We start from the raw sequence: 24,585 nt of genomic DNA on the forward strand, positions 1-24,585 counted from the left end.
GTGCCCCCTTACAATGCAGAGAGCCCACAGTGTGCCCCCTTACAATGCAGAGAGCCCACAGCGTGCCCCCTTACAATGCAGAGCGCCCACAGCGTGCCCCCTTACAATGCAGAGCGCCCACAGCGTGCCCCCTTTCAATGCAGAGCGCTCACAGCGTGCAGAGAGACCAGCGTGCACTTACCTGATGCAGCGACAGCTTCTCCTTAATCCTCCTCCTCGGCCAATTGCAATTGTTCGCCTTTCGGCCAATCAGGAAACGGGTCTCGAACCCGCTTCCTGATTGGCCAGGAGGAGGATCAGGAGGCGGATCCATGTGACAATAGCGAATATTCATTCGCTATTGTCACACAATGGGTGGGCTCAGGGCGCACTGCTCTGCGCCCTGGGTCCACCCTTTTCTGAAGAAGAACGTAATCACAGCGCAGCCTGCAAACGGCAGAGCACAGCCCTTACTCGCCATCCTCATAATTCCACTCGCAAAATGCGAACAGGCGAGTGGAATTTTTGAGGGCCGATTATATATTATAATATACTATGATGTGAAATGAAATGAGTAGGCTGTTGCTGCTGTACGAGTTTTTTTTATACACAATAAAAAGGTGCTGCATCTGGAGTGCGGCCATCCAGGACTTTTTTGCTACACAAGGCAGAGCCAGCACCCAGACTTGCAGGGCGAAGGTGTATTTCAGAGAGGACACCTGGAGCGTTATCTATTCAATTAAATAAAATCAATGTCCTTTTTTCCCCCACAAATAGAGCTTTCTTTTGGTGGTATTTGATCACCTCTGCAATTTTTATTTATTGCACTATAAACAAAAAAAATAACTAAATTTCACATTCTGCTAAATAAAACATTCTCAAAAATATATATTTTTTTTTAAAATCAAATTTTTTTTTATCCTTTTAAGCCAATTTGTATTCGGCTACATGTTTTTGGTAAAAAATAAATAAATAAATCGCAATAAGCATTTATGACAGAAGATACCAATAGGGTTGTCTTCTATCAAAAAGGTCCATGAACCTTTACTGAAAATGCGTCTGGCATGGAAACCGCAATTGCAGAGCCGTTCCCAGTGAGGGGAAACCATGCTGCATTTTCCAGTACCTCGGGGTGCCATTAGGATTAATGGTACCCCACGCATCGTCTAAGTGGCTGCCTGTGTTTGTGTGGGTGGTTGCGGCTGTGGAAACAGGTGCGGACTCACAGCAGCAACCACCCGCACAAGAGTGAACGTAGCAATACACTGGGCTAGAAGTGTTCGCAAGTAAACCTTCATCGCCTCTGCCAACCAGACAACAGTGAGTCCTGCTTTTGTGCTCAGTGATCTACAAAAGGTCTGTTCTCATGGTTTGTACTTACACTGAAGCGAACCTTACTGGACCACAAGAGAACCATGCCCAGTACAACCTCTTCTTAGTGGTCCAGGGCACAGTACTATTAACCATTCCATGGCCTGATTCAGAGTGTTTACACTACACAAATAAACTAGACCGGGGGCCACTTGCTATGGGGGTACCCGTGCAAGCTTGAATCGGAGCCAGGCTGTGTGCGTTTATTGACACGTGCAACTTGACTCGGCCCTACTCTCCCTTCTCCCATTATTTGATAGGCAGAAGCCAATGACCTTTGAGTAAAGAGAGCAACAATGCTGCTTTTGGGCACAGTGCTGGATGGAGATCAGGCTCAGGTAAGTATTTGGGGGAAGGGAGGGGAGGGGGGGAGGTATTTTGAGCTGAACATGAAGAGTTTTTTTTACTTTAGCCTTTAGAACCAATTTAAGGGGTGAGGTATTCAAAGAATTCTTCTCTGATGGGTTACTGCATAGTACTGAACTACAGTAAAGTTACAAAAATCTCACCCATTGCCATTGGGATATCCGTCCAATTCAAGGCACACTTTGGCGTGCAGGTACCCTCCTCATTAAGCACTACTGTGAGATCATCCTGACCCACTGCAACTTTTCCATCACTGAGAGGAACTGCCAATGGCTCAAGCTGCTTGCCTGTTGGGAACAATTCCTTAATTGAGCCTTTACCATCTACCTGCAGGAATTGCAAAAAAAAAAAAATCACCACGTTTGTTAGAGTAATTAAACTCATAGTAGATTCCTTCTCTATGTGTTGAAATCCCAACTTACCCTGATTAAATAATAATCCCTCTTGAACCCCACACAGATGGAGTTTTCGCACCATGCCATGGATTTGGGAATGTCGGGAACACTGAAGTCTCCCTAGAAATAAAAGTCAAATGTGTAAGAGCTTGATGAAAAAAAAAAAAAAATGATGTTATTCTATGCTGTCATTTTCATTTACTTGCATTTTGATATTCAAAGGAAACCTAAGACAATGATTTATGGGTGACAACTGCTACCATTTGACAATGATCACCTAAAATAGGGTTTTGTCCTAAAAGTGAATTTCCAAATGTCACCAGAGCAGATGCAGAGAGAAAGAGGTAAGGAGAAAAAGAAAAACCACTACAGCCTCTGATCAGCAATACTTCATCCGAAGCACTTTAATCATAAAAGCACAGAACACTGATGGTCAGGAAGGGGAGAATGAAAAATATATGAGACAGACATAGTGAGTCAGGAGCAATTGAATCTGAATTTTATTCTGCTGTTATTTATACCATATATACCCTCGTTAGCATCCATAGTTTTTCATATCTTCAATGCTCTCTCATGGTTCGTACCCCTGCTTGGCTGCTGCTGTACTTTGGCAAATTCAGTTGGCACCATGAGAGTCCCATCATTTGTTACTAACCCCCATTTGTGGGGGTGGGGTGGAGTGATTTTTGGGGATCTGGTGCTTGGATCACCCATTATTCTGAACAGTAATATGAGAATGTAAATCTAAGCCCATAAGTAAAGCTGGCAATGCTTCCATGCTATTTATAGGATAGAAATGGACTTTAAAAAAAAGGTAGTTAACAAATTCATCTAAATTTCCAATCATTTATTTCCAACATGTAAATATGCCCATTATTTGGCTGATAGCTCATGTACAATACATCTAAATAAATGTTTGCACCACTTTGAAGGCAGAAAAACTTCTTTGCTAAGTTTTGCTAAGCTGAACCTCCAAAATGCAAGAACAAAAAGGTATTATGAGCTAGATTACCTAACTTATCACTCACAAATACACACAAACCTTTGCTCTGCTGTACTCAGAACTTCAAAAATGTGTTAAAGTGTCAGGGGTGCTCTTTTACAAACTCAGTCACCTGAAGTTCATGAAACGATCTGTCCTTCCAGTAATATAGCTGTAATTTTCTACGGACAGCCACACACATCTTTAGAGTCTCTTCTCCACATTTAGTGATCTGCAAGAATGACAATTGGTTTCAAAAAAATAAAATTGAACAAATGCATTTATAGCCAATACAGTCAATGCAGCACATTGGACTGTACCGACGTTACCTGTCACTTTGCATTCTCTTAAACCCCAGCTTTTCAAACAGCAATGTAGATAATAAATACTAAAATGTATTCTAGAAGAATTAAATAAAATGATGATGAAAAACTGTCTTTTAAAAGCGTAAGGTATTGCTTGGACAACATATATTCCTATCTTCCATATTTATGTAGCACCCTCCTAGTTAGGTAGGTGCTAGGTAAAAGCATCTGTTGCTCCTGCTGCTTATGAGGGAAGCCTGATCTATTAGTTTGCCTGTCACATGTTTCCAGGTGTGATTCACTGGGTCTGAGGGAGTGTCCCCACTGTATCCAATGACGGAGCTTGTTGGACAGTGGAGGAAACCCAGCCAGTGATGCATCAGCTTTTGTGAGAGTCCCAATGGGAGGGCATTCTTGCAATGCATCCTGGGATTGCTCATAAAAGCGGAGGGGGCATGTGACAGGGCATCTTTGGCAGGAAGCAGAGTCCCAGGAAGAGGAAGGCGGCTGGTCTCTCCTCCTGCAGGTGTGAGGAAAGTGGTTCAGGCAGTCGGCCTAGTGAACTGGGTGTGGAGCTGGGCTGCAGAGGATTCAGTGTGCTGACAGTGGAGCTGGTGGAGAGTACTCGGGGATTTACCACAGGGTCTGCCTAGGAGAGGGGACCACTCCAGAGAAGTCAGGGGATCAAGGAGCTAGCTCACACAGGAAGTTTTACATAATTACATAGTTAGTGAGGTTGAAAAAAGACATCAGTCCATCCAGTTCAACCTATGATGCGTGTGTGTGTTTGCTTTTAACCGTACATTGTATACCCCTGTATGTTGTGGTCTTTAAGGTGTCCATCCAATAGTTTTTTGAAACTATCAATGCTCCCCGCTGATACGACTGCTTGTGGAAGAGAATTCCACATCCTTACCGCTACTTACTTGCTGTTCATTCAGCCAGAAAACGTGTGAGCTGAATTACTTTCTGGCTCTGTACTGTTATCCATTAGCATTGTTCCCTGCTGTCTGTACAATAATATCAATATCTGTCCCTCAGGACAGAGGAGAGGCATAAGGAATTTGTCCTGAGGAACAGATATTGATATCTATGATTGTTGGGATGGGACGTGGCAGCTATGGGCTTTCTCTGCATTCAATGATACAACCTTTCTGCACTAGAAAACACTTCCCCTTATCTTTATGGAGAGGGGTAGGTGTTACATACTGTAGTTCTAACACTCCCTTCCCCAGGTAACAACACTGCTCATATACAGTACAGGTATCACCCTTGGAAAAGAATTGGGTTACCGACAGAAGAAAAAATGTGAAAAAAAGCACGAAAAATAAAAATAAATTCAGCCACTACATCTAAGAAAGTGTAATCTGTAATCCATTCAAGTTTTGTTCTTGGATTTGGTACATGTTAACGACTTCAATATTATACTTTTCTTGCATAGATACACTGCAATTTAGTCCTCATTTTGTTGCAATTTGAGTAAAAATGCATGTTCTACATGTACAAAAATTAAAAGAACTATAGTTCCGCTTTAAAATAACATGCAAAAAAAAAAAAAAAAAAAAATATTAAAAATTACTTTTGCACAGAAAAAGTGGAATGGTTTGCAACTTCCTCACCTGGAGGTCACATGATAGTAGTGAAGCCCCCTTAGATTTTGATATAGTGGTCATAAGCTGGAACGTGAGCAAGTCATGAACACAGACATTGTTATCTATGGTGCAAAGAGAAAACAGCAGGTTAGAACACCACAAAAGCCGAGTACTGGGGTGTGCACATGACCAGTCTTTCACAACTCACCAAGCAAGCTGACCAGGATCTTAAACTGAGGAACAACATGAATCTGAAAGATAGAGATAAAACCATTTTGTTGAACAATTACAGAGAAATACGGAAAAGATTATAAATATATGTCTGGAAGCCTGAGCCACTTGAATCAAGTATAATAAAAAAAAAAAAAAAAAATCAAAAATTCCAACACGTTTGCGGGTTCAAAACTCCCCCTTCATCAGGGCTTATGTGCGGTCAGTGAATTCAGATTTTTACTGGACAATAAACTGCAAAATTATATAATTGGCATTAGATCCAGGTCACTAAACTGACAGCACACAACCTTGATAAAGTGGGAGTTTTGAGCCTTCCAAATGCGTTGGGATTTCTGCATTACTTGTCAAGAAAAATACAATTCTTACATAACTGAAAAAGGTTTTGTGGCACTCTCATTCTTCTAATGCTTAATAGACTATTCCAGGGACTTTTTAAGATACCCCAGTAGACAGAGAGCTACCTCTATAACTTAGATTTTGATGTTGGATTTCTGTCTACTCCACAAGTGTCAAACACAAGGCCCGGGGGCCAAATGCGGCCCTCCAGGCCATTTCATGTGGCCCTCGCACCTCTCCTGCAGATTCGCCCCTAGCTTCTTCCCCACAGCAGCACAAAGTAAGGAAATGCACTATGATGTAAGGGAGGGTGGAGGACTCTTGACTTCTGATGGTGGGGGGGCTCTTGACATTTGATGTAAGGGGGGGGGGTGAGGTGCTCTAGACATCTGCTTTTAAGTATTATGAGAATACTACGATTCTATACCAGTTGAAAAGGAGTGTTGTACACCAAGGGTATCATCCACAAGAAACTTTATTGGAGACTTCAGACCGAAGACCATGGCAGAACCATGTTCTCTCTGAGCAGTCTCCAGTAAAGTTTCTTGTGGATGATAGCAGCGGTGTTTGACCCTCCTTTTTAGACTTGCAGTAGATACATTTATAAACTCTTACAGATACAACCGGCCCTTTGAGGGCAACCATAATGCTGATGCGGCCCGCAATGAAATTGAGTTTGACATCCCTGGTCTACTCCATTACCACATATTTATCTATCTGTAACAAGGTTGTCACCATAACAGGAGGCAAGGGGCAGTATCCCCAATGGGGGTCACAAACACCAAGAAAAAGTTTACAAGCAATCTAGGTCTTCCCAATTCTACCCGAAAAGGGAAAAAAAGTTTTGACTGGAATAGCATGTTAAAACAGATCTAAAGTTTTTATCCTGATAGCTGAAATGTACACAGGTAAACACACCCATATGGCTCACCTGCTGAATTTTCTTAGCAAAGTTCTTGTTTGATTTCTCCAAAGTTACTTCAAACTGGTTACAACCTAAAAAACAAAAAAATAGTTTGCTTTAAAAATACATAAAAGATGCATGAATGACCCGTCTCCCAAGTCTATGGGTAGCCTCAGGTGCCAGGTATTTTAAAGAAATCTGTTACAGCAGTTCAATTTTTTTTTTTTTTTTTATCTTCTTTGCACTTTGACATGAAGACAAAAAGCTATAAGCAAACCCAAATACCCATATAAAACTAAAGCTACTTATAAACATTAAAGGGCCAGTTCACATCACAATTTCTGCCTTCTGGATGCATTTTTCATTCGTTCCAGTGCGTTTTTCCCTGCTTTTTCTTCTCCATCTAAAATCAGCAAGTGCCTTCTGGTGAGTTTTTTTAATGCATTCTGGTGCTTTTTTTTTTTTTTTTGCTGCGTTTTGGATGCATTCTATACAGAAAAAGATGTACCAAGTTTTACTTTTGATGAAAGAAAAGAGATACAAGCGCCTCTGAGTGTAGACTAACACATTTAATATAAATCAAGAAAAAAAAAAAAAAGGAGTATATATAAAAAAAAAAAAAAAAAAAAGGCACATATGATCCAGTAATGGATGCTACATAGGTCCGCACTGAAAGCCATCACTGCCATTGGTAGAACCTCTCATGGGGCTGTCCTAGCCGGCAGGATGCTGCTAAGATGGAATGGAGCTGAGAGCGAGGGCTGGAACACATCGCTGACCAGGATGACGTCTCCAACAGCCCCATGAGAGGTTCCACGAGTGGCGGAGATGGCTTTAAGCGCAGACCTATGTAGTGTCCATTACTGGATCATATGTGCCTGTTTTTTATCTCCTCAATGTAAATTTTACTCTTTATTTATAATAAATATGTTGCAGTACACACACAGAGGTGCCTGTATCTCTTTTCTTTCCACATGTTTGGAGACCACTTCTACTACCCCTACAAGGCTGGCCCTGATACAATGGACTGTATTTCTTTTCAGTTATACACAGAGCCTGGAGCTGGACTGGAATGATGGACTTTGTTTTAACTTAGATATACTTCTGCTTGCGCCACTACTTATATGTTTGTTCTATTTTTGTTGAGTGCTCTGGAATGCACTACACTGGTGAGCTATTGGAATACATGGGAAACATTGTGCATGTGTTTTTGATGCAAATAAAAAGCACTGAACTGCATCTGGTGTGAACCAGCCCTAAAAGACTGGCATTTATTGTGAACCACCAATGACTAGAGTCGCACACAGAACTACTACTACCCACAATCTGCACAGACCACATGATGCAGTAATTGTTATGCTATGATTAGTGCGTTCAACACTAAAAACAGCTCAGCGACGAATAGAAACCGAGTGCAGGTACAGAACTCACCTTGTTCTTTTTTGACTCTGTAAAGCAGCAGATGACCCTGCTTAGTTCCAACAAGTAGCCACTCCTCTGAAAAAGAAAAAAAAAATAGTTTAAAATTCCAACAAAAATGTATTCGGGGAAAAAAAGAAAAAAAAAAAACACAACAACATTACACAGCACTGATAAACTGCAGTCAGGCTAAAGCAGTGACGCTCCCTCTACTGTCAGCCCATCAATCCAGTCATCCGCAGTGAAAAGGAATGCATGGGGTAAGGGGCCTATTAGCACCAGGAGATATGGCGGCTTCCAGCTGGGCAGTATTTGAAGAGAGGGGAGCATTTAAAGCAGAACTCCGAGCACAAAAACTCTTGGATAAATGTATTCCTCAATAGCCACAAAGGATATAAATCGGCTTTCTGTGTGCCAAATTACTTTACAAACCCAGATATTACCATGTAACAGTAGCAGTGACATCATAACTGTGCTGTACACAGCCTGTGCAAAAAGCAAAGCTATGTGAGGGACCCAGCAGGGTCCAACCATTAAGGCTACAGAAGACTATAGGAGGGGGCAGAGACCAGTCACCCCACACGAGGGGGATGTGCAGCAGTGATCAGTCTTTATTATAGGAAGCTCCTGCACAGAGGAAAAGCATCACACAGGATTATTGCACAGATTTGGAAGAAATACTAGCGATCCTGTGGCTGGACAAGGCTGAATTAAGTACAGAGTGATACTAAAGTGTAAAAGTGGTTGTAAAGGTAAAGGGTTTTTAAACTTTATGCATTCTCTACATTAAAGGTGAAAAAAAAAAAAAAACCCTCTATGCCCGCTCCCCCCAGTCCCCCTGAAATACTTACTTGCTCCATCAAGCACCTGTGTACAGCTCTTCTCTCCACCCTCTCCTCACAGGAGGCTCAGCAGCAGCAGGAGTCATTGGTTCCTGCTGCTGTCAATCATACCCTGTGAGCAGAGAGTGGGGTTTGGGATCGAGCCTGTGCAAGTGCCCCCATAGCAAGGGGCTTGCTATGGGGACACATTTAGAAGAGGAGGAGCACCAGTGGGGGACCCTAGAAGAAAAGGACCAGCTGCTCTGTGCAAAACCATTGCACAGAGGAAAGTATAACACATTTGTTATTTTAGACCCTATGGGGAGGAATTCACTAAAGCTTCTGCATCACTTTTCTGATGGTCCTAGCTCTGGCTCATGTGTTGTTTTCCTAGTGTAATGTACATAACTTATACTATGAACGCATGACTGTGCTTTTTTTTTTTTAGAACTTTCAAATATTTTTTTTAACATGTATTAATAAATCTGTTTATATTTTTCTATATATTTTTGTGTACTCACTTGCCCTAAACAATCGCACACAGAGGGTTGTACCTATTTGCATGTGTTGCATCTACCGTAATTAAAAAAAACACCTGTGACAGTTATAGTTTTGACCGTGAATCATGTACCGAGTTCAGGTCCTTCTGATTTACTCCGCTTCTACATTGTGGTGCAACACCTGCGCCAAATTCCAAATCAAATACTGACCGTTCGTATCTTATGAAAGTGGAGCTAACTGGGACCAATTCTCTTGTGGTGTACAGAGACAGATTTTGTGAGGGTGTCCCATGTGCGTTCTAAAAGTGGCGCAGCGTGCTCCAAACTCAAGCGGGTACATGAACTTAGCGCACGCTGCCACACTATTAGAACGTACGAGGGACGATTTTGCAGAATTAGTGTATGTCTGTGAGTACTGGGAGCCGTGTTTCCAACCTCCCACAGCATTTTTCTCTGACAAAACATGGGAAATTTACTGGCAAAACACATTTTTTACTGACAACCTGAAAAATTACAGAACCCCTATTAAAAACTAAGACAACTTAATTTGAAACTGTATAAATACAATATGGAAACACTGACAATACCCATAACAAGTAATTTGCTTGGTGTACACTTAGACTCTGTTCACACTGGGGCGACCTGTCAGGCGACCTGGTCGCCGTAGGTCGCCTGCCATAGAGAAGCTGTGGACCCGTTCTAATAGGAGCGACACAAGTCGCTCCGACTTAGAAAAAGTGTCCGGAGCTTCTTTGGGGCGACCCGGAGCGACCTGCATTGACTTCAATGATATGAAGTCCGTGCCGGCCGCTCTTAGGTCACGGTGCGAGCTGCGCACAGCGACCTGTGAGGTCGCCCCGGCAAGTAGCGTCGCCCCAGTGTGAACGGGGTCTTAAAGAGTTAAAGAGGTTGTGAAAACCTGAAAGAAACACAAACACATAATGAGCTAGTATGCATAGCTCATTATGAAATACTTCCCTTAGAACGAAGCCCCAAAGTGCTGACCGCTCACCTCTCTCATGGGTGACATGTTGCGTCGCCCTTCTTCCGGGTTTACAGCATCCGGCCATCTGATTGGCTGGAGTCGTGATGACGTCACTCCCGCGCAAGCCGACAGTCACGGCACGGGGCTCTGAAGGAACGGCATGAGTGGCCGTTCCTTCAGAGCCCATGCGCCAGTGATGTCACTGGCTGCATGCAAAGTTAATATCTCCTAAACGCTGCATGTTTAGGAGATATTTACAGTACCTATAGGTAAGCCTTATCATAGGCTTACCTATAGGTACAAGTTGCAGAGGAGGGTTTACTTCCTATTTAAAAAGTCAACACGGCACGACAAATTATCAGCCCTCGATATTTACAGACAGTTGTAAAAAAAAAAAAAAATCACTGATTTTTACAAACTGTTCATAAATTTACTGACTGTTGGCAACCCTGACTGGGATGTATGGCCGGAATGTAGAATACCTGTGTCCTGGCACACATACAGCGCTAATCGTATCCCTCCATCCAGCCCCAGTGGATCTCCACTTCTCATAGACTGAGTCCCCGATCACACTAGAACGATGACAGACATCACATGTGATTCAGAGAGCAGTGCTCTGAGTCCCGGTGTTCCGTGAGAATTACCTACCCGTGAGAAAAACCTACCCTCGTCACTTCCGGTTCACGGCAGTGTGTGTAACGCGTTAAAACAGCTGTGCTGCAATATGAGTCATCTCCGCTCCTGTCCCTGTCACTGCCCTGATCTCGGCTAGTAAATATAAAAGCGGCGGCGGGTCTATGAAAAGATAAATCACGGAGCCTAGAGCCGCTTTTATATTTACTAGCCAAGATCAGGGCAGTGACAGGGACAGGAGCGGAGATGACTCATATTGCAGCACAGCTGTTTTAATGTAACCCCCGCGTGGGTAGGTTTTTTTCACGGACACCGTGATCGTTTCATACTAGTGCACATTTGCACTAGTCTGATCCTCAGCTGCTCCATTACGTATCCGGAGCTGTGAGCATGCGCACTAGTCTGATCCTCAGCTGCTCCATTACGTATCCGGAGCTGTGAGCATGCGCACTAGTCTGATCCTCAGCTGCTCCATTACGTATCCGGAGCTGTGAGCATGAGCACTAGTCAGCTCCTCAGCTGCTCCATTACGTATCCGGAGCTGTGAGCATGAGCACTAGTCAGCTCCTCAGCTGCTCCATTACGTATCCGGAGCTGTGAGCATGCGCACTAGTCTGATCCTCAGCTGCTCCATTACGTATCCGGAGCTGTCAACATGCGCACTAGTCTGCTCCTCAGCTGCTCCATTACGTATCCGGAGCTGTGAGCATGAGCACTAGTCAGCTCCTCAGCTGCTCCATTACGTATCCGGAGCTGTGAGCATGCGCACTAGTCAGCTCCTCAGCTGCTCCATTACGTATCCGGAGCTGTGAGCATGCGCACTAGTCTGATCCTCAGCTGCTCCATTACGTATCCGGAGCTGTCAGCATGCGCACTAGTCAGCTCCTCAGCTGCTCCATTACGTATCCGGAGCTGTGAGCATGCGCACTAGTCTGATCCTCAGCTGCTCCATTACGTATCCGGAGCTGTGAGCATGCGCACTAGTCAGCTCCTCAGCTGCTCCATTACGTATCCGGAGATGTGAGCATGCGCACTAGTCAGCTCCTCAGCTGCTCCATTACGTATCCGGAGCTGTGAGCATGCGCACTAGTCAGCTCCTCAGCTGCTCCATTACGTATCCGGAGCTGTGAGCATGCGCACTAGTCAGCTCCTCAGCTGCTCCATTACGTATCCGGAGCTGTCAACATGCGCACTAGTCTGATCCTCAGCTGCTCCATTACGTATCCGGAGCTGTGAGCATGCGCACTAGTCTGATCCTCAGCTGCTCCATTACGTATCCGGAGCTGTGAGCATGCGCACTAGTCTGATCCTCAGCTGCTCCATTACGTATCCGGAGCTGTGAGCATGCGCACTAGTCAGCTCCTCAGCTGCTCCATTACGTATCCGGAGCTGTGAGCATGAGCACTAGTCAGCTCCTCAGCTGCTCCATTACGTATCCGGAGCTGTGAGCATGCGCACTAGTCTGATCCTCAGCTGCTCCATTACGTATCCGGAGCTGTCAACATGCGCACTAGTCTGCTCCTCAGCTGCTCCATTACGTATCCGGAGCTGTGAGCATGAGCACTAGTCAGCTCCTCAGCTGCTCCATTACGTATCCGGAGCTGTGAGCATGCGCACTAGTCAGCTCCTCAGCTGCTCCATTACGTATCCGGAGCTGTGAGCATGCGCACTAGTCTGATCCTCAGCTGCTCCATTACGTATCCGGAGCTGTCAGCATGCGCACTAGTCAGCTCCTCAGCTGCTCCATTACGTATCCGGAGCTGTGAGCATGCGCACTAGTCTGATCCTCAGCTGCTCCATTACGTATCCGGAGCTGTGAGCATGCGCACTAGTCAGCTCCTCAGCTGCTCCATTACGTATCCGGAGATGTGAGCATGCGCACTAGTCAGCTCCTCAGCTGCTCCATTACGTATCCGGAGCTGTGAGCATGCGCACTAGTCAGCTCCTCAGCTGCTCCATTACGTATCCGGAGCTGTGAGCATGCGCACTAGTCAGCTCCTCAGCTGCTCCATTACGTATCCGGAGCTGTGAGCATGCGCACTAGTCAGCTCCTCAGCTGCTCCATTACGTATCCGGAGCTGTGAGCATGCGCACTAGTCTGATCCTCAGCTGCTCCATTACGTATCCGGAGCTGTGAGCATGCGCACTAGTCTGATCCTCAGCTGTTCCATCAGGTATCCGGAGCTGTGAGCATGCGCACTGCTGCGCTGCTCAGCTGTTCCTGGCCGGAAGTGACGAGGGTAGATTTTTCTCACGGGGTAGGTAATTCTCACATTACACCGGTTCACACATATGCGATGCAGGAACCCTGTGAATCCACTGCGGGTTCCCACATCGCATTCACATCACAGGCAGTTCACACTGCCATATGCAAATAGCTGGGGGTGTCAATGCAAAGTTAACGACACCTCCAGATCATCTCACATATCGCAGTGCGAACTGACAGTTTGGACATTTATCGGATCGCATAGGTGTGAAGCACTATGTGATACGATTCAGCTGCGGACCCAAAAAGGTGTCCTGTTCGTGTTCTGTTTGAATCTGATGCGAATTTAGCCATACAATCTGTATGGCTGAATTTGCAAAGCAGACATCATATGTCATTTTCAGAGCAGTGCGCTCCGAATCACACGCGATGTCTGACTCAAAATCACATGCTATATCTGTGCAATGAAAATTTAGCCATACAGATTGTATGGCTGAATTTGCATCAGATTTGAGCAGAACACGCACAGGACACTTTTTTGGGTCCGCAGCTGAATCGTATCACATGGTGCTTCACACCTATGCGATCCGATAAATGTCCAAACTGTCAGTTCGCACTGCGATATGCGACCTGATCTGGGGGTGTCATTAACTTTGTATTGACACCCCCAGCTATTTCTATATGGCAGCGTGAACTGCCTGCGATTTGAATGCGATACGGGAACCCGCAGTGGATGCGCAGGGTTCCCGCATCGCATATGTGTGACCCGGCACGATCTCCAGGATTGGACACACTGGGGATACATGTCAGGTGTGCAAGGGGCCTACCAGAGATACATCACAGTCTAAGAAATAATGACATGGCAGCCAGGCAACTAGAATTTCCTGGAAAGTCAGCAATGATGGTCTCTATATAAAGCTTTCCTATGAGCTCAGACTGTGAGCAGAAGTTTGGTTGAACTCCTGGATTTGTCACCCTCATAGCAATGTCATTCTATAGGGTGCCCTCTTCATGATAACATGGGCCCGATCCACTTGTCACAGTACACCCCGTATAGTACACCCAGCCAGGCCAGGCACTTACCCCAGGCTGCCAGACACTCTATCTGCAGCGGCAGCTTCTCCAGGATCAGGACTGGCTCAAAGGCGTCATGCATGACTGCTGCGGCCTACCACCCCGCCAGACCGCGGCCTCTCCTGCACCCACCGGCTGCCTAAGCAAAACAGATTCACGACACCGGCACCTGGCAATACAGGCCTCCCGGAGCGCCGTACAGCTCACACAGCAGCTGACTCTTCCTCATAGCAAACCCCGCCCCAGTGCTGGCGTGCTCTGTGACGAGAACTCTCCGTCACTGCAAGGAAGACAGGCCCCGCCCCACTGCTGGCAGTATGCCTCTAGTAAAGGCCTCTCATTCTTTGTTTATTGACAGCGGGGCACTCCCCTCAGCTGGGAGCACGCCCCTATGAGGAAGTGATCGTCCAATCAATGATAGTAGGCCCCTCCCCGGTACTGGCAGTACTCTGCTATGAGAGGCCTCTCTGTCATAACAACATTGAAGCTGTACACATGCCCTATCCATCATGATGTGTGACTCCATAGAGAGCTGTGTTCCAGCCAGACCGGGGATGCTGCATTGCTCATGTTCTGCAATTCCCATTGTCACCTCTTTCCAGGACCAGTTCCAAGTGATAAAAATGTGGTCCTGCATTTCTCCTCAGATTGTAGTTGGAGTGGATGTTCCACAATCTGAACATTAGGCTACATTCACTCCTGTCATTAGACCAGTGCCAATTGTTGTCACAGAAATTGGCTATAATGACAGGCCGCTGGCGGCTACAGCTATTCGAGGCTCACTGCCCAGCCAGCGATTACCTGCAAGCTATTCGAGGCTCTCTGCCCAGCCAGCGATTACCTGCAAGCTATTCAAGGCTCTCTGCCCAGCCAGCGATTACCTGCGAGCTATTCACGGCTCTCCGCCCAGCCAGCGATTACCTGCGAGCTATTCGTGGCTCTCCGCCCAGCCAGCGATTACCTGCAAGCTATTCGTGGCTCTTCGCCCAGCCAGCGATTACCTGTGAGCTATTCGCGGCTCTCCGCCCAGCCAGCGATTACCTGTGAGCTATTCGCGGCTCTCCGCCCAGCCAGCGATTACCTGCAAGCTATTCGTGGCTCTCCGCCCAGCCAGCGATTACCTGCGAGCTATTCGTGGCTCTCTGTCCAGCCAGCGATTGCCTGCGAGCTATTCGTGGCTCTCTGTCCAGCCAGCGATTGCCTGCGAGCTATTCATGGCTCTCCGTCCAGCCAGCGATTACCTGAAAGCTATTCACGGCTCTCCGCCCAGCCGGCGATTACCTGCGAGCTATTCACGGCTCTCCGCCCAGCCAGCGATTACCTGCGAGCTATTCGTGGCTCTCCGTCCAGCCAGCGATTACCTGCTAGCTATTCGTGGCTCTCTGTCCAGCCAGTGATTACCTACAAGCTATTCGTGGCTCTCCGCCCAGCCAGCGATTACCTACGAGCTATTCACGGCTCTCCCCCCAGCCAGCGATTACCTGCGAGCTATTCGTGGCTCTCCGCCCAGCCAGCGATTACCTGAGAGCTATTCGTGGCTCTCTGTCCAGCCAGCGATTACCTGCGAGCTATTCATGGGTCTCTGCCCAGCCAGCGATTACCTGCGAGCTATTTGTGGCTCTCTGCCCAGCCAGCGATTACCTGCGAGCTATTCGCGGCTCTCCGCCCAGCCAGCGATTACCTGCGAGCTATTCGTGGCTCTCCATCCAGCCAGCGATTACCTGAGAGCTATTCGTGGCTCTCCGCCCAGCCAGCGATTACCTGGGAGCTATTCGTGGCTCTCCGTCCAGCCAGCGATTACCTGCAAGCTATTCGAGGCTCTCTGCCCAGCCAGCGATTACCTGCGAGCTATTCACGGCTCTCCGCCCAGCCAGCGATTACCTGCGAGCTATTCACGGCTCTCCGCCCAGCCAGCGATTACCTGCGAGCTATTCGTGGCTCTCTGCCCAGCCGGCGATTACCTGCGAGCTATTCGTGGCTCTCCGCCCAGCCAGCGATTACCTGCAAGCTATTCGTGGCTCTTCGCCCAGCCAGCGATTACCTGCAAGCTATTCGTGGCTCTTCGCCCAGCCAGCGATTACCTGTGAGCTATTCGCGGCTCTCCGCCCAGCCAGCGATTACCTGCAAGCTATTCGAGGCTCTCTGCCCAGCCAGCGATTACCTGCGAGCTATTCGTGGCTCTCCGCCCAGCCAGCGATTACCTGCGAGCTATTCGTGGCTCTCTGTCCAGCCAGCGATTGCCTGCGAGCTATTCACGGCTCTCCGTCCAGCCAGCGATTACCTGAAAGCTATTCACGGCTCTCCGCCCAGCCGGCGATTACCTGCGAGCTATTCACGGCTCTCCGCCCAGCCAGCGATTACCTGCGAGCTATTCGTGGCTCTCCGTCCAGCCAGCGATTACCTGCTAGCTATTCGTGGCTCTCTGTCCAGCCAGTGATTACCTGCGAGCTATTCGTGGCTCTCCGCCCAGCCAGCGATTACCTACGAGCTATTCACGGCTCTCCCCCCAGCCAGCGATTACCTGCGAGCTATTCGTGGCTCTCCGCCCAGCCAGCGATTACCTGAGAGCTATTCGTGGCTCTCTGTCCAGCCAGCGATTACCTGCGAGCTATTCGTGGCTCTCTGCCCAGCCAGCGATTACCTGCGAGCTATTTGTGGCTCTCTGCCCAGCCAGCGATTACCTGCGAGCTATTCGCGGCTCTCTGCCCAGCCAGCGATTACCTGCGAGCTATTCGCGGCTCTCCACCCAGCCAGCGATTACCTGCGAGCTATTCGTGGCTCTCCATCCAGCCAGCGATTACCTGAGAGCTATTCGTGGCTCTCTGTCCAGCCAGCGATTACCTGCGAGCTATTCGTGGCTCTCTGCCCAGCCAGCGATTACCTGCGAGCTATTTGCGGCTCTCTGCCCAGCCAGCGATTACCTGCGAGCTATTCGCGGCTCTCCACCCAGCCAGCGATTACCTGCGAGCTATTCGTGGCTCTCCATCCAGCCAGCGATTACCTGAGAGCTATTCGTGGCTCTCCGCCCAGCCAGCGATTACCTGGCAGCTATTCGTGGCTCTCCATCCAGCCAGCGATTACCTGAGAGCTATTCGTAGCTCTCCGCCCAGCCAGCGATTACCTGCGAGGTATTCATGGCTCTCCGCCCAGCCAGCGATTACCTGAGAGCTATTTGTGGCTCTCCGCCCAGCCAGTGATTTCCTGAGAGCTATTCGTGGCTCTCCACCCAGCCAGCGATTACCTGAGAGCTATTCGTGGCTCTCCGCCCAGCTAGCGATTACCTGCGAGCTATTCACGGCTCTCCGCCCAGCCAGCGATTACCTGCGAGCTATTCGTGGCTCTCCATCCAGCCAGCGATTACCTGCGAGCTATTCGTGGCTCTCCGCCCAGCCAGCGATTACCTGCGAGCTATTCGTGGCTCTCCGCCCAACCAGCGATTACCTGCGAGCTATTCGTGGCTCTCTGCCCAGCCAGTGATTACCTGAGAGCTATTCGTGGCTCTCCGCCCAGCCAGCGATTATCTGCGAGCTATTCACGGCTCTCCCCCCAGCCAGCGATTACCTGCGAGCTATTCGTGGCTCTCCGCCCAGCCAGCAATTACCTGAGAGCTATTCGTGGCTCTCTGTCCAGCCAGCGATTACCTGCGAGCTATTCGTGGCTCTCTGCCCAGCCAGCGATTACATTCCTAAAACCCCCCTCCCTAGAACAGACCCCTTTAGCACAGACACCCTCCATACTCCTCGCTTACCCCAAGTACAGAAAGCTCAGTGCAGGCACACCTCCAATGTCTCCACAATACCATCTCTGCCTCCAATGCCCCCCACAATCACATCTCTGCCTCCAGTGTCCCCCACCCCCCAGCACACTTCTTTACTCCTCAGAACACCTTTGCCACTAATGACCTCCAATTACACCTTTATACCCTCCAGCACATGTTTTCAAGGTCTGTCCCCCCCTCAAAATATCTCTGTGCCATTCCAGCACACCTATGTACCCCCCCCCCAGCACACCTGTGCCTCCAATGCCCCCCACCCCCAGCACACTTCTGCCTCCAGTGTCCCCCACTTCCAGCACATTTCTGCCTCCAGTGTCTCCCACCCCCCCATCACACTTCTGCCTCCATTGTCCCCCACTTCCAGCACACTTTTGCATTCAATGTCCCCAACCCCAGGACACTTCTGCCTCTAATGCCCCCACCTCCAGCACACCTCTGTCTCCAATGCCCCCACCCAAGCACATCTCTGCCTCCAATGTCTCCCACCCCAACACGCCTTTTCCTCCAGTGCCCCCCACCCACAACACACCTCTGCCTCCAGTGCCCCCCACCCCCAGCATACTTCTGCCTCCAATGCCCCCACTCCTAGCACACCTCTGCCTTTAATGCCCCCCCAAACACCTCAGAACACCTCTGCCTTTAATGCCTTCCACCCCAGCACATCTCTGCCTTTGATACCCTTACCCCCAGCACCTCTGCCTTTAATGCCCCCACCTCTAGCACACCTCTGTTCGCCAATGCCCCCTACCCCCAGCACACCTCTGCCTCCAGTGCCCCCCACCCCCAGCACACCTCTGCCTCCAATGCCCCCACCCCAGCATGCATCTGCCTCCAGTGCCCCCCACTCCCAGCATAACACTTCCTCCAATGCTACATAGCACACTTGGGTAAACCACTGCTACTAATTACCTCCCATTAGATCTTTGCCACATCTGTACTCATCTGGCCTTGGTCTGTATCCCAGTACACCTCTGCTTCCAATGCCCACCACCATGCCCCCCAGCACATCTCTATACAGGCACTCCCCTGCTTCTATACAACAGCTGGTGCCTGCCCAGGAATAACACTCAGCCCACTCCCAAGCTGTACAGCCTGCGTTAATGGAGAGGGGAAGTCAACGGAGGCCTGCAGCTCACACTGTGTTCCCAGGACACACATCTAGACGCAGCTGAGGTGGGATATTTAGCTAAAATGAGGCACTGTTCCAGCAAATCCAGGACAGTTGGCAAATATGCCAATTTAGGCATAACACGGAAGTGCTGTTTACCTTCGCTTTTACAATGTGCTCTTACGATCTGTGAAAGCTCCAGAATATACAGTCAGGTCCATAAATATTGGAACATCGACACAATTCTAATCTTTTTGGCTCTATACACCACCACAATGGATTTGAAATAAAACAACAAACAAGATGTGCTTTAACTGCAGACTTTCAGCTTTAATTTGAGGGTATTTACATCCAAATCAGGTGAACGGTGTAGGAATTACAACAGTTTGTATATGTGCCTCACACTTTTTTAAGGGACCAAAAGTAATGGGACAGATTAACAATCATGAATCAAACTTTCACTTTTTAATACTTGGTTGCAAATCCTTTGCAGTCAATTACAGCCTGAAGTCTGGAATGCATAGACATCACCAGACGCTGGGTTTTATCCCTGGTGATGCTCTGTCAGGCCTCTACTGCAGCTGTCTTCAGTTCCTGCTTGTTCTTGGGGCATTTTCCCTTCAGTTTTGTCTTCAGCAAGTGAAATGTATGCTCAATCGGGTTCAGGTCAGGTGATTGACTTGGCCATTGCATAATATTCCACTTCTTTCCCTTAAAAAACTCTTTGGTGGCTTTCGCAGTATGCTTCGGGTCATTGTTTATCTGCACTGTGAAGTGCGGTCCAATTAGTTCTGAAGCATTTGGCTGAATATGAGCAGATAATATTGCCCGAAACACTTCAGAATTCATCCTGCTGCTTTTGTCAGCAGTCACATCATCAATAAATACAAGAGAACCAGTTCCATTGGCAGCCATACATGCCCACGCCATGACACTACCACCACCATGCTTCATTGATGAGGTGGTATGCTTTGGATCATGAGCAGTTCCTTTCCTTCTCCATACTCTTCTCTTCCCATCACTCTGATACAAGTTGATCTTGGTCTCATCTGTCCATAGGATGTTGTTCCAGAACTGTGAAGGCTTTTTTAGATGTTGTTTGGCAAACTCTAATCTGGCCTTCCTTTTTTTGAGGCTCACCAATGGTTTACATCTTGTGGTGAATCCTGTGTATTCACTCTGGTGAAGTCTTCTCTCGATTGTTGACTATGACACACATACACCTACCTCCTGGAGAGTGTTCTGTTGTGAAGGGTGTTTTCTTCACCAGGGAAAGAATTCTTTGGTCATCCACCACAGTTGTTTTCTGTGGTCTTCCGGGTCCTTTGGTGTTGCTGAGCTCACCGGTGCGTTCTTTCTTTTTAAGGATGTTCCATACAGTTGATTTGGCCACACCTAATGTTTTTGCTATCTCTCTGATTGGTTTATTTTATTTTTTAAGCCTAATGATGGCTTGCTTCACTAATAGTGACAGCTCTTTTGATCTCATATTGAGAGTTGACAGCAACAGATTCCAAATGCAAATAGCACACTTGAAATGAACTCTGGACCTTTTATCTGCTCCTTGTAAATAGGATAATGAGGGAATAACACACACCTGGCCATGGAACAGCTGAGCAGCCAATTGTCCCATTACTTTTGGTCCCTTAAAAAGTGGGAGGCACATATACAAACTGTTGTAATTCCTACACCTTTCACCTGATTTGGATGTAAATGCCCTCAAATTAAAGCTGAAAGTCTGCAGTTAAAGCTCATCTTGTTTGTTTAATTTCAAATCCATTGTGGTGGTGTATAGAGCCAAAAAGATTAGAATTGTGTTGATTTCCCAATATTTATGGACCTGACTGTAGCTCACAATTGTACCTGATTTTGAAGGTTTGTCCCTACTTTTGGAACAAAGTCCCTCTGTCCCCCTTTCCTCCTTATTTGTCCCTTATTTTGGTCTGATCTACATACAGTAGTTGTATCTAAAATGCTCTTTTTATCTTTCAAAAAGTGTTTCCCAGTGCTAAGCCTTTCACCCAATTTATAAACTGCTGCATTTTTAAATTTTAAAAGCCAGTATAAATGAATCGTAGTGGTATAAAAAAACTGAGGAGATAGAGGGGAGGAGTTGGTTCTCCAACTCCTCCCCTCTATCTCCTCAGTTAACCTGTGCACAATCCAATCACATCAAACAGGTACCTGGTTTGATCTTTGAGTCTGCAACCCGAATATACTTCTCATTCAGCAACTTGATGAGACAACGGCTATTCCCTCACCTGCGCATGTTCTCCTATGATATGCACTCTCATTGAAAAATATTCTAAATTCTGTTTTATGGAACCTGTGTCTTAATGCATGTTTCTCTTTTTTCTCTTCCTTTGAACCGCATGCCTATTTTTATGCACTTATACATTGAACACCGAGAATGTTGATCGGATTGTTCAACTGTTTGTATGATCTATTACCACCCTTTATGTATCAATAAATCGTTTTGAAAAACAAAAAAAAACATTAGTGGGTCAGTTGCCTACTGGGCACTTTCACCCCCTTCCCGCCAGGCCAATTTTGTAGCTTTCAGCACTGTCGCAGTTTGAATGACAATTGTGTGGTTATGCAACATAACAAAATTTAATTTGTATCACTTTTTTCATACAAATAGAGCTTTCTTTTGGTGGTATTTAATCACCACTGGGTTTTTTGATTTTTTGCTAAACAAATGAAAAAAGACCAAAAATTTTGAAAAACCACTGATGAGGTGGCACTGGTTGGCATTGATGGGCACTGATAGGTAGCACTTGAGAGGAGGCACTGATGGGCACTAATTGGCAGCACCGATGAGCACTGGTGGGATTGCACTGATAATCAGGACACTGGTAATTAGTGCCCTGATTTTTAGTATAGATGTCCCTTTAACACAAGCCAGTTATCTGCTCTCCTTTTCTCTTCTCACGCCATCAGCATGAGGAAAGCAAAGCCAATAACCGACTTGTGTTGACATCCATGATCAGCTGTCATTGGACAAAGCTGATCATGTAATAAATGACCGCTGTGATTGGCCTTTTACCCCGATCTGTGATCAGCCGAATCCAAAGGACTCAGTGATCACAGAGCACACCGCCTGCGCCCCGCAGAGGGCGCCCAGGAAGCGCGATCATGGGAGGATGTCAATAGATGTCCTCACATGATAAATGGCAAAGTAAACCCGTGCTGTAGCCGTCATTCAGCTATAGTGCGTGTGGTAAGGCGTTAACTATTATTATTATTATTTATTTTTTTTGGTATAATTCTCTTTTAGGGGCATAGGAAGGTGTGTGCCCTATGCCTATATACTTTGGCTAACATGTGTCCCTCATTCCCATTTCAAAAAGTTGGGAGGGATCCCAGAGGCCTAGGAGCTGGATTGTTTTAGTGCAGGATGTCACAGACAGCTTTAAAGGATAAAGAATATCTTATAACCTTTGTACAAATGACCAACCCAAGCGGATAGTTTGAAGATGAGATAAGTTTACAAAATACTCTGAATGAAAAATGTAAAAAGCTAATTTAAAACCGGCAGGTAAGTTAACACTGTTTATTTAAAATCAATAAAGTAAATGGAACATAAAAATGATCTTTAAATGATCTTTAACTGGAGTGGTATTAGAAGCAAAGAATGTTTGGTAGAGGTAAAATACTTCAAAATAGGTTCAATTTGTGTTCATGCTGTTTTAACCTGACATCTTCTTCATAGAGTCTGAAGGAACTAAGGTATATGGAGTGTGTCCTATATTGAATTTGTTTAAAAATGCTGACACTAGTGGTGTTCTGACCTCTATCAGATGTGGAAGTCCCCAGTCATTTCCCCATATTACAACACAAAGCTAGGCTGATGAGTTATTGAGTACATTGACTCATTCAGCAGAATAAACCTTTCTACATCAAATATTAGGATGTACTCTGGGAATCCTTCTTCATACCAGTGAGTCTGGATCCTGAAAAATACACAAACACTGATAGTATTGGCTGATATACTTGTGTATTTTCACTCAAAAATTGTAAAAATATTTAATTGAATTACCCAATCGTGTAAAAAAAAAAAAAATCTGCCGATGATTTGGCAAAGTGAACAGGAATTTGCTTTCCACATGCCCTTGGATACATGAAGTGAATATCTGCACAATTGTTTGAGTGAAACTTTTCAACTCTTTTAGTTGTGTGTGAGCCTCATAGGAGTGTGAAGATTCACTTCAAATATCCAATCATATGAAAAGAAAATCCCTGTGTGTTTGTCTGTGTCCATGTGGGAAAGTGAATCTAATGGGAGTGGTTTCATAATTGTCAATCAGCTGCTACACCTGCACGGCCCTAAGGAGGAAAGCTGCTGGGCCTGCATGCCTTAAGACATGATTTCCTATTGGGAGAATTTTACCAAAAATGACATTTTTGTTGCAGGGGATGCCTGAAATCTGACTTGTATCTTAGTGCTGACTTCTGGGAAAATCAGTGAGCCAAACACACAAGCAGGAAATTATGTTTCTGGGTAGCATTTTGTACACATTTGGTGTACAGAACACCTCCAGGTAGCCATATTGCAGTGCATGTTACAGAAAAAAAAAAACAGAGCTGCAGAGCTGAAAGATCATTTTTAATAACATTCAGTTACAATAGGACTTGCGTCACACTTGTATACGCGTTTTATTTATTTGCTATAGTTTTTCACCATGAAAGTGGAGCTACCATTTAAGTAAATAAGAACTAAAGTGATATTAAGCCCAAAAGCAAAAAATTACTATATTGCAGTTTACCAATTCCTAGATGTGATGGCTGCATTCGTTTTTTGTTAAGCTCTCTTTTAGGGATCGACCGATTATCCGGGGCCGATATGCACTTTCCCCGATATATTGGAATCGGCCCCTGAGGTTACCGATATTGCAGATTTTTTGGGAAAGTGCATGTACCGGAGTGATGCCTGCAGCTAGAGGCATCACCCCAGTACCGGCATCCATAGCCAACGGTCGGCTGTCTTGTGACAACCGATGCGGCCGAGAAGCCGCTCGGCTGTCATTACAAGGAGCAGGAGGGGACGTCCCCCTTCCACGGCTCACCCAGGTTTCCCGTCCCACCGGGAGACCCAGGCAACCAGCCCGCACGGCCGCCGAAGACCCGATCAAAGCCGCATTTGTCTCTGATCGGGTCTCCATGTAAAACCCAGAAGTGTCATGACATCACTTCCGGGTACTCGGCGCCAGATTAAAAAAGACCCCCAGATCCCTCCAGTACCTGTCAAGTGCTAAAAATAATAAAAGTCAAATGTCAAACCCCCTGAATAAAAGTATTCATCAGGGAGTGCGTGGGCCACGGGTCATTGAAAGAAGACCGCCAAGGCCGACACCTGGCCCTTAATGGTACTCAAAGCCAATTTCTGCTCAACTCCCTGTTGAAGGAAGGTCAGGACCTGAGCCACCAAAAAAGTGCGAGTGTGAACACCAAGCGACTCCCATGACAAAATATACGCTTTTCTCATACGATTGTTAGATCTTCCTAGAATTAGACTTCCTAGCTTTTAGTAGTGTAGCAATAACAGACCCAGACAACGTCTATCCTTCAGCACCTGGCTTTCAACATCCAAGCCGTCA

At 46.6% G+C, this 24,585-nt stretch overlaps 1 protein-coding gene across 1 annotated transcript in view; it reads right to left on the reverse strand.

The window, feature by feature from the left end:
* VPS39 (VPS39 subunit of HOPS complex) overlaps window positions 1-14,349 on the reverse strand; it is a 118,998-nt gene extending 104,649 nt beyond the window's left edge. The window contains exons 1-8 of the mRNA XM_082275200.1: window positions 14,112-14,349; window positions 7,896-7,961; window positions 6,492-6,556; window positions 5,199-5,241; window positions 5,018-5,112; window positions 3,227-3,325; window positions 2,139-2,231; window positions 1,860-2,043 (exon numbers count right to left, since the gene is read on the reverse strand). Coding sequence (XP_082131326.1) covers window positions 1,860-2,043; window positions 2,139-2,231; window positions 3,227-3,325; window positions 5,018-5,112; window positions 5,199-5,241; window positions 6,492-6,556; window positions 7,896-7,961; window positions 14,112-14,184 — 718 coding nt within the window. The 5' untranslated portion in view covers window positions 14,185-14,349. The remainder of the gene's footprint in view (window positions 1-1,859; window positions 2,044-2,138; window positions 2,232-3,226; window positions 3,326-5,017; window positions 5,113-5,198; window positions 5,242-6,491; window positions 6,557-7,895; window positions 7,962-14,111) is intronic.
* Window positions 14,350-24,585: the final 10,236 nt, after the last annotated feature.

The sequence above is a fragment of the Pelophylax lessonae genome (genome assembly GCF_965119305.1).
Source record: "Pelophylax lessonae genome assembly, chromosome: 13".
Classification (NCBI taxonomy): Eukaryota; Metazoa; Chordata; class Amphibia; order Anura; family Ranidae; genus Pelophylax; species Pelophylax lessonae.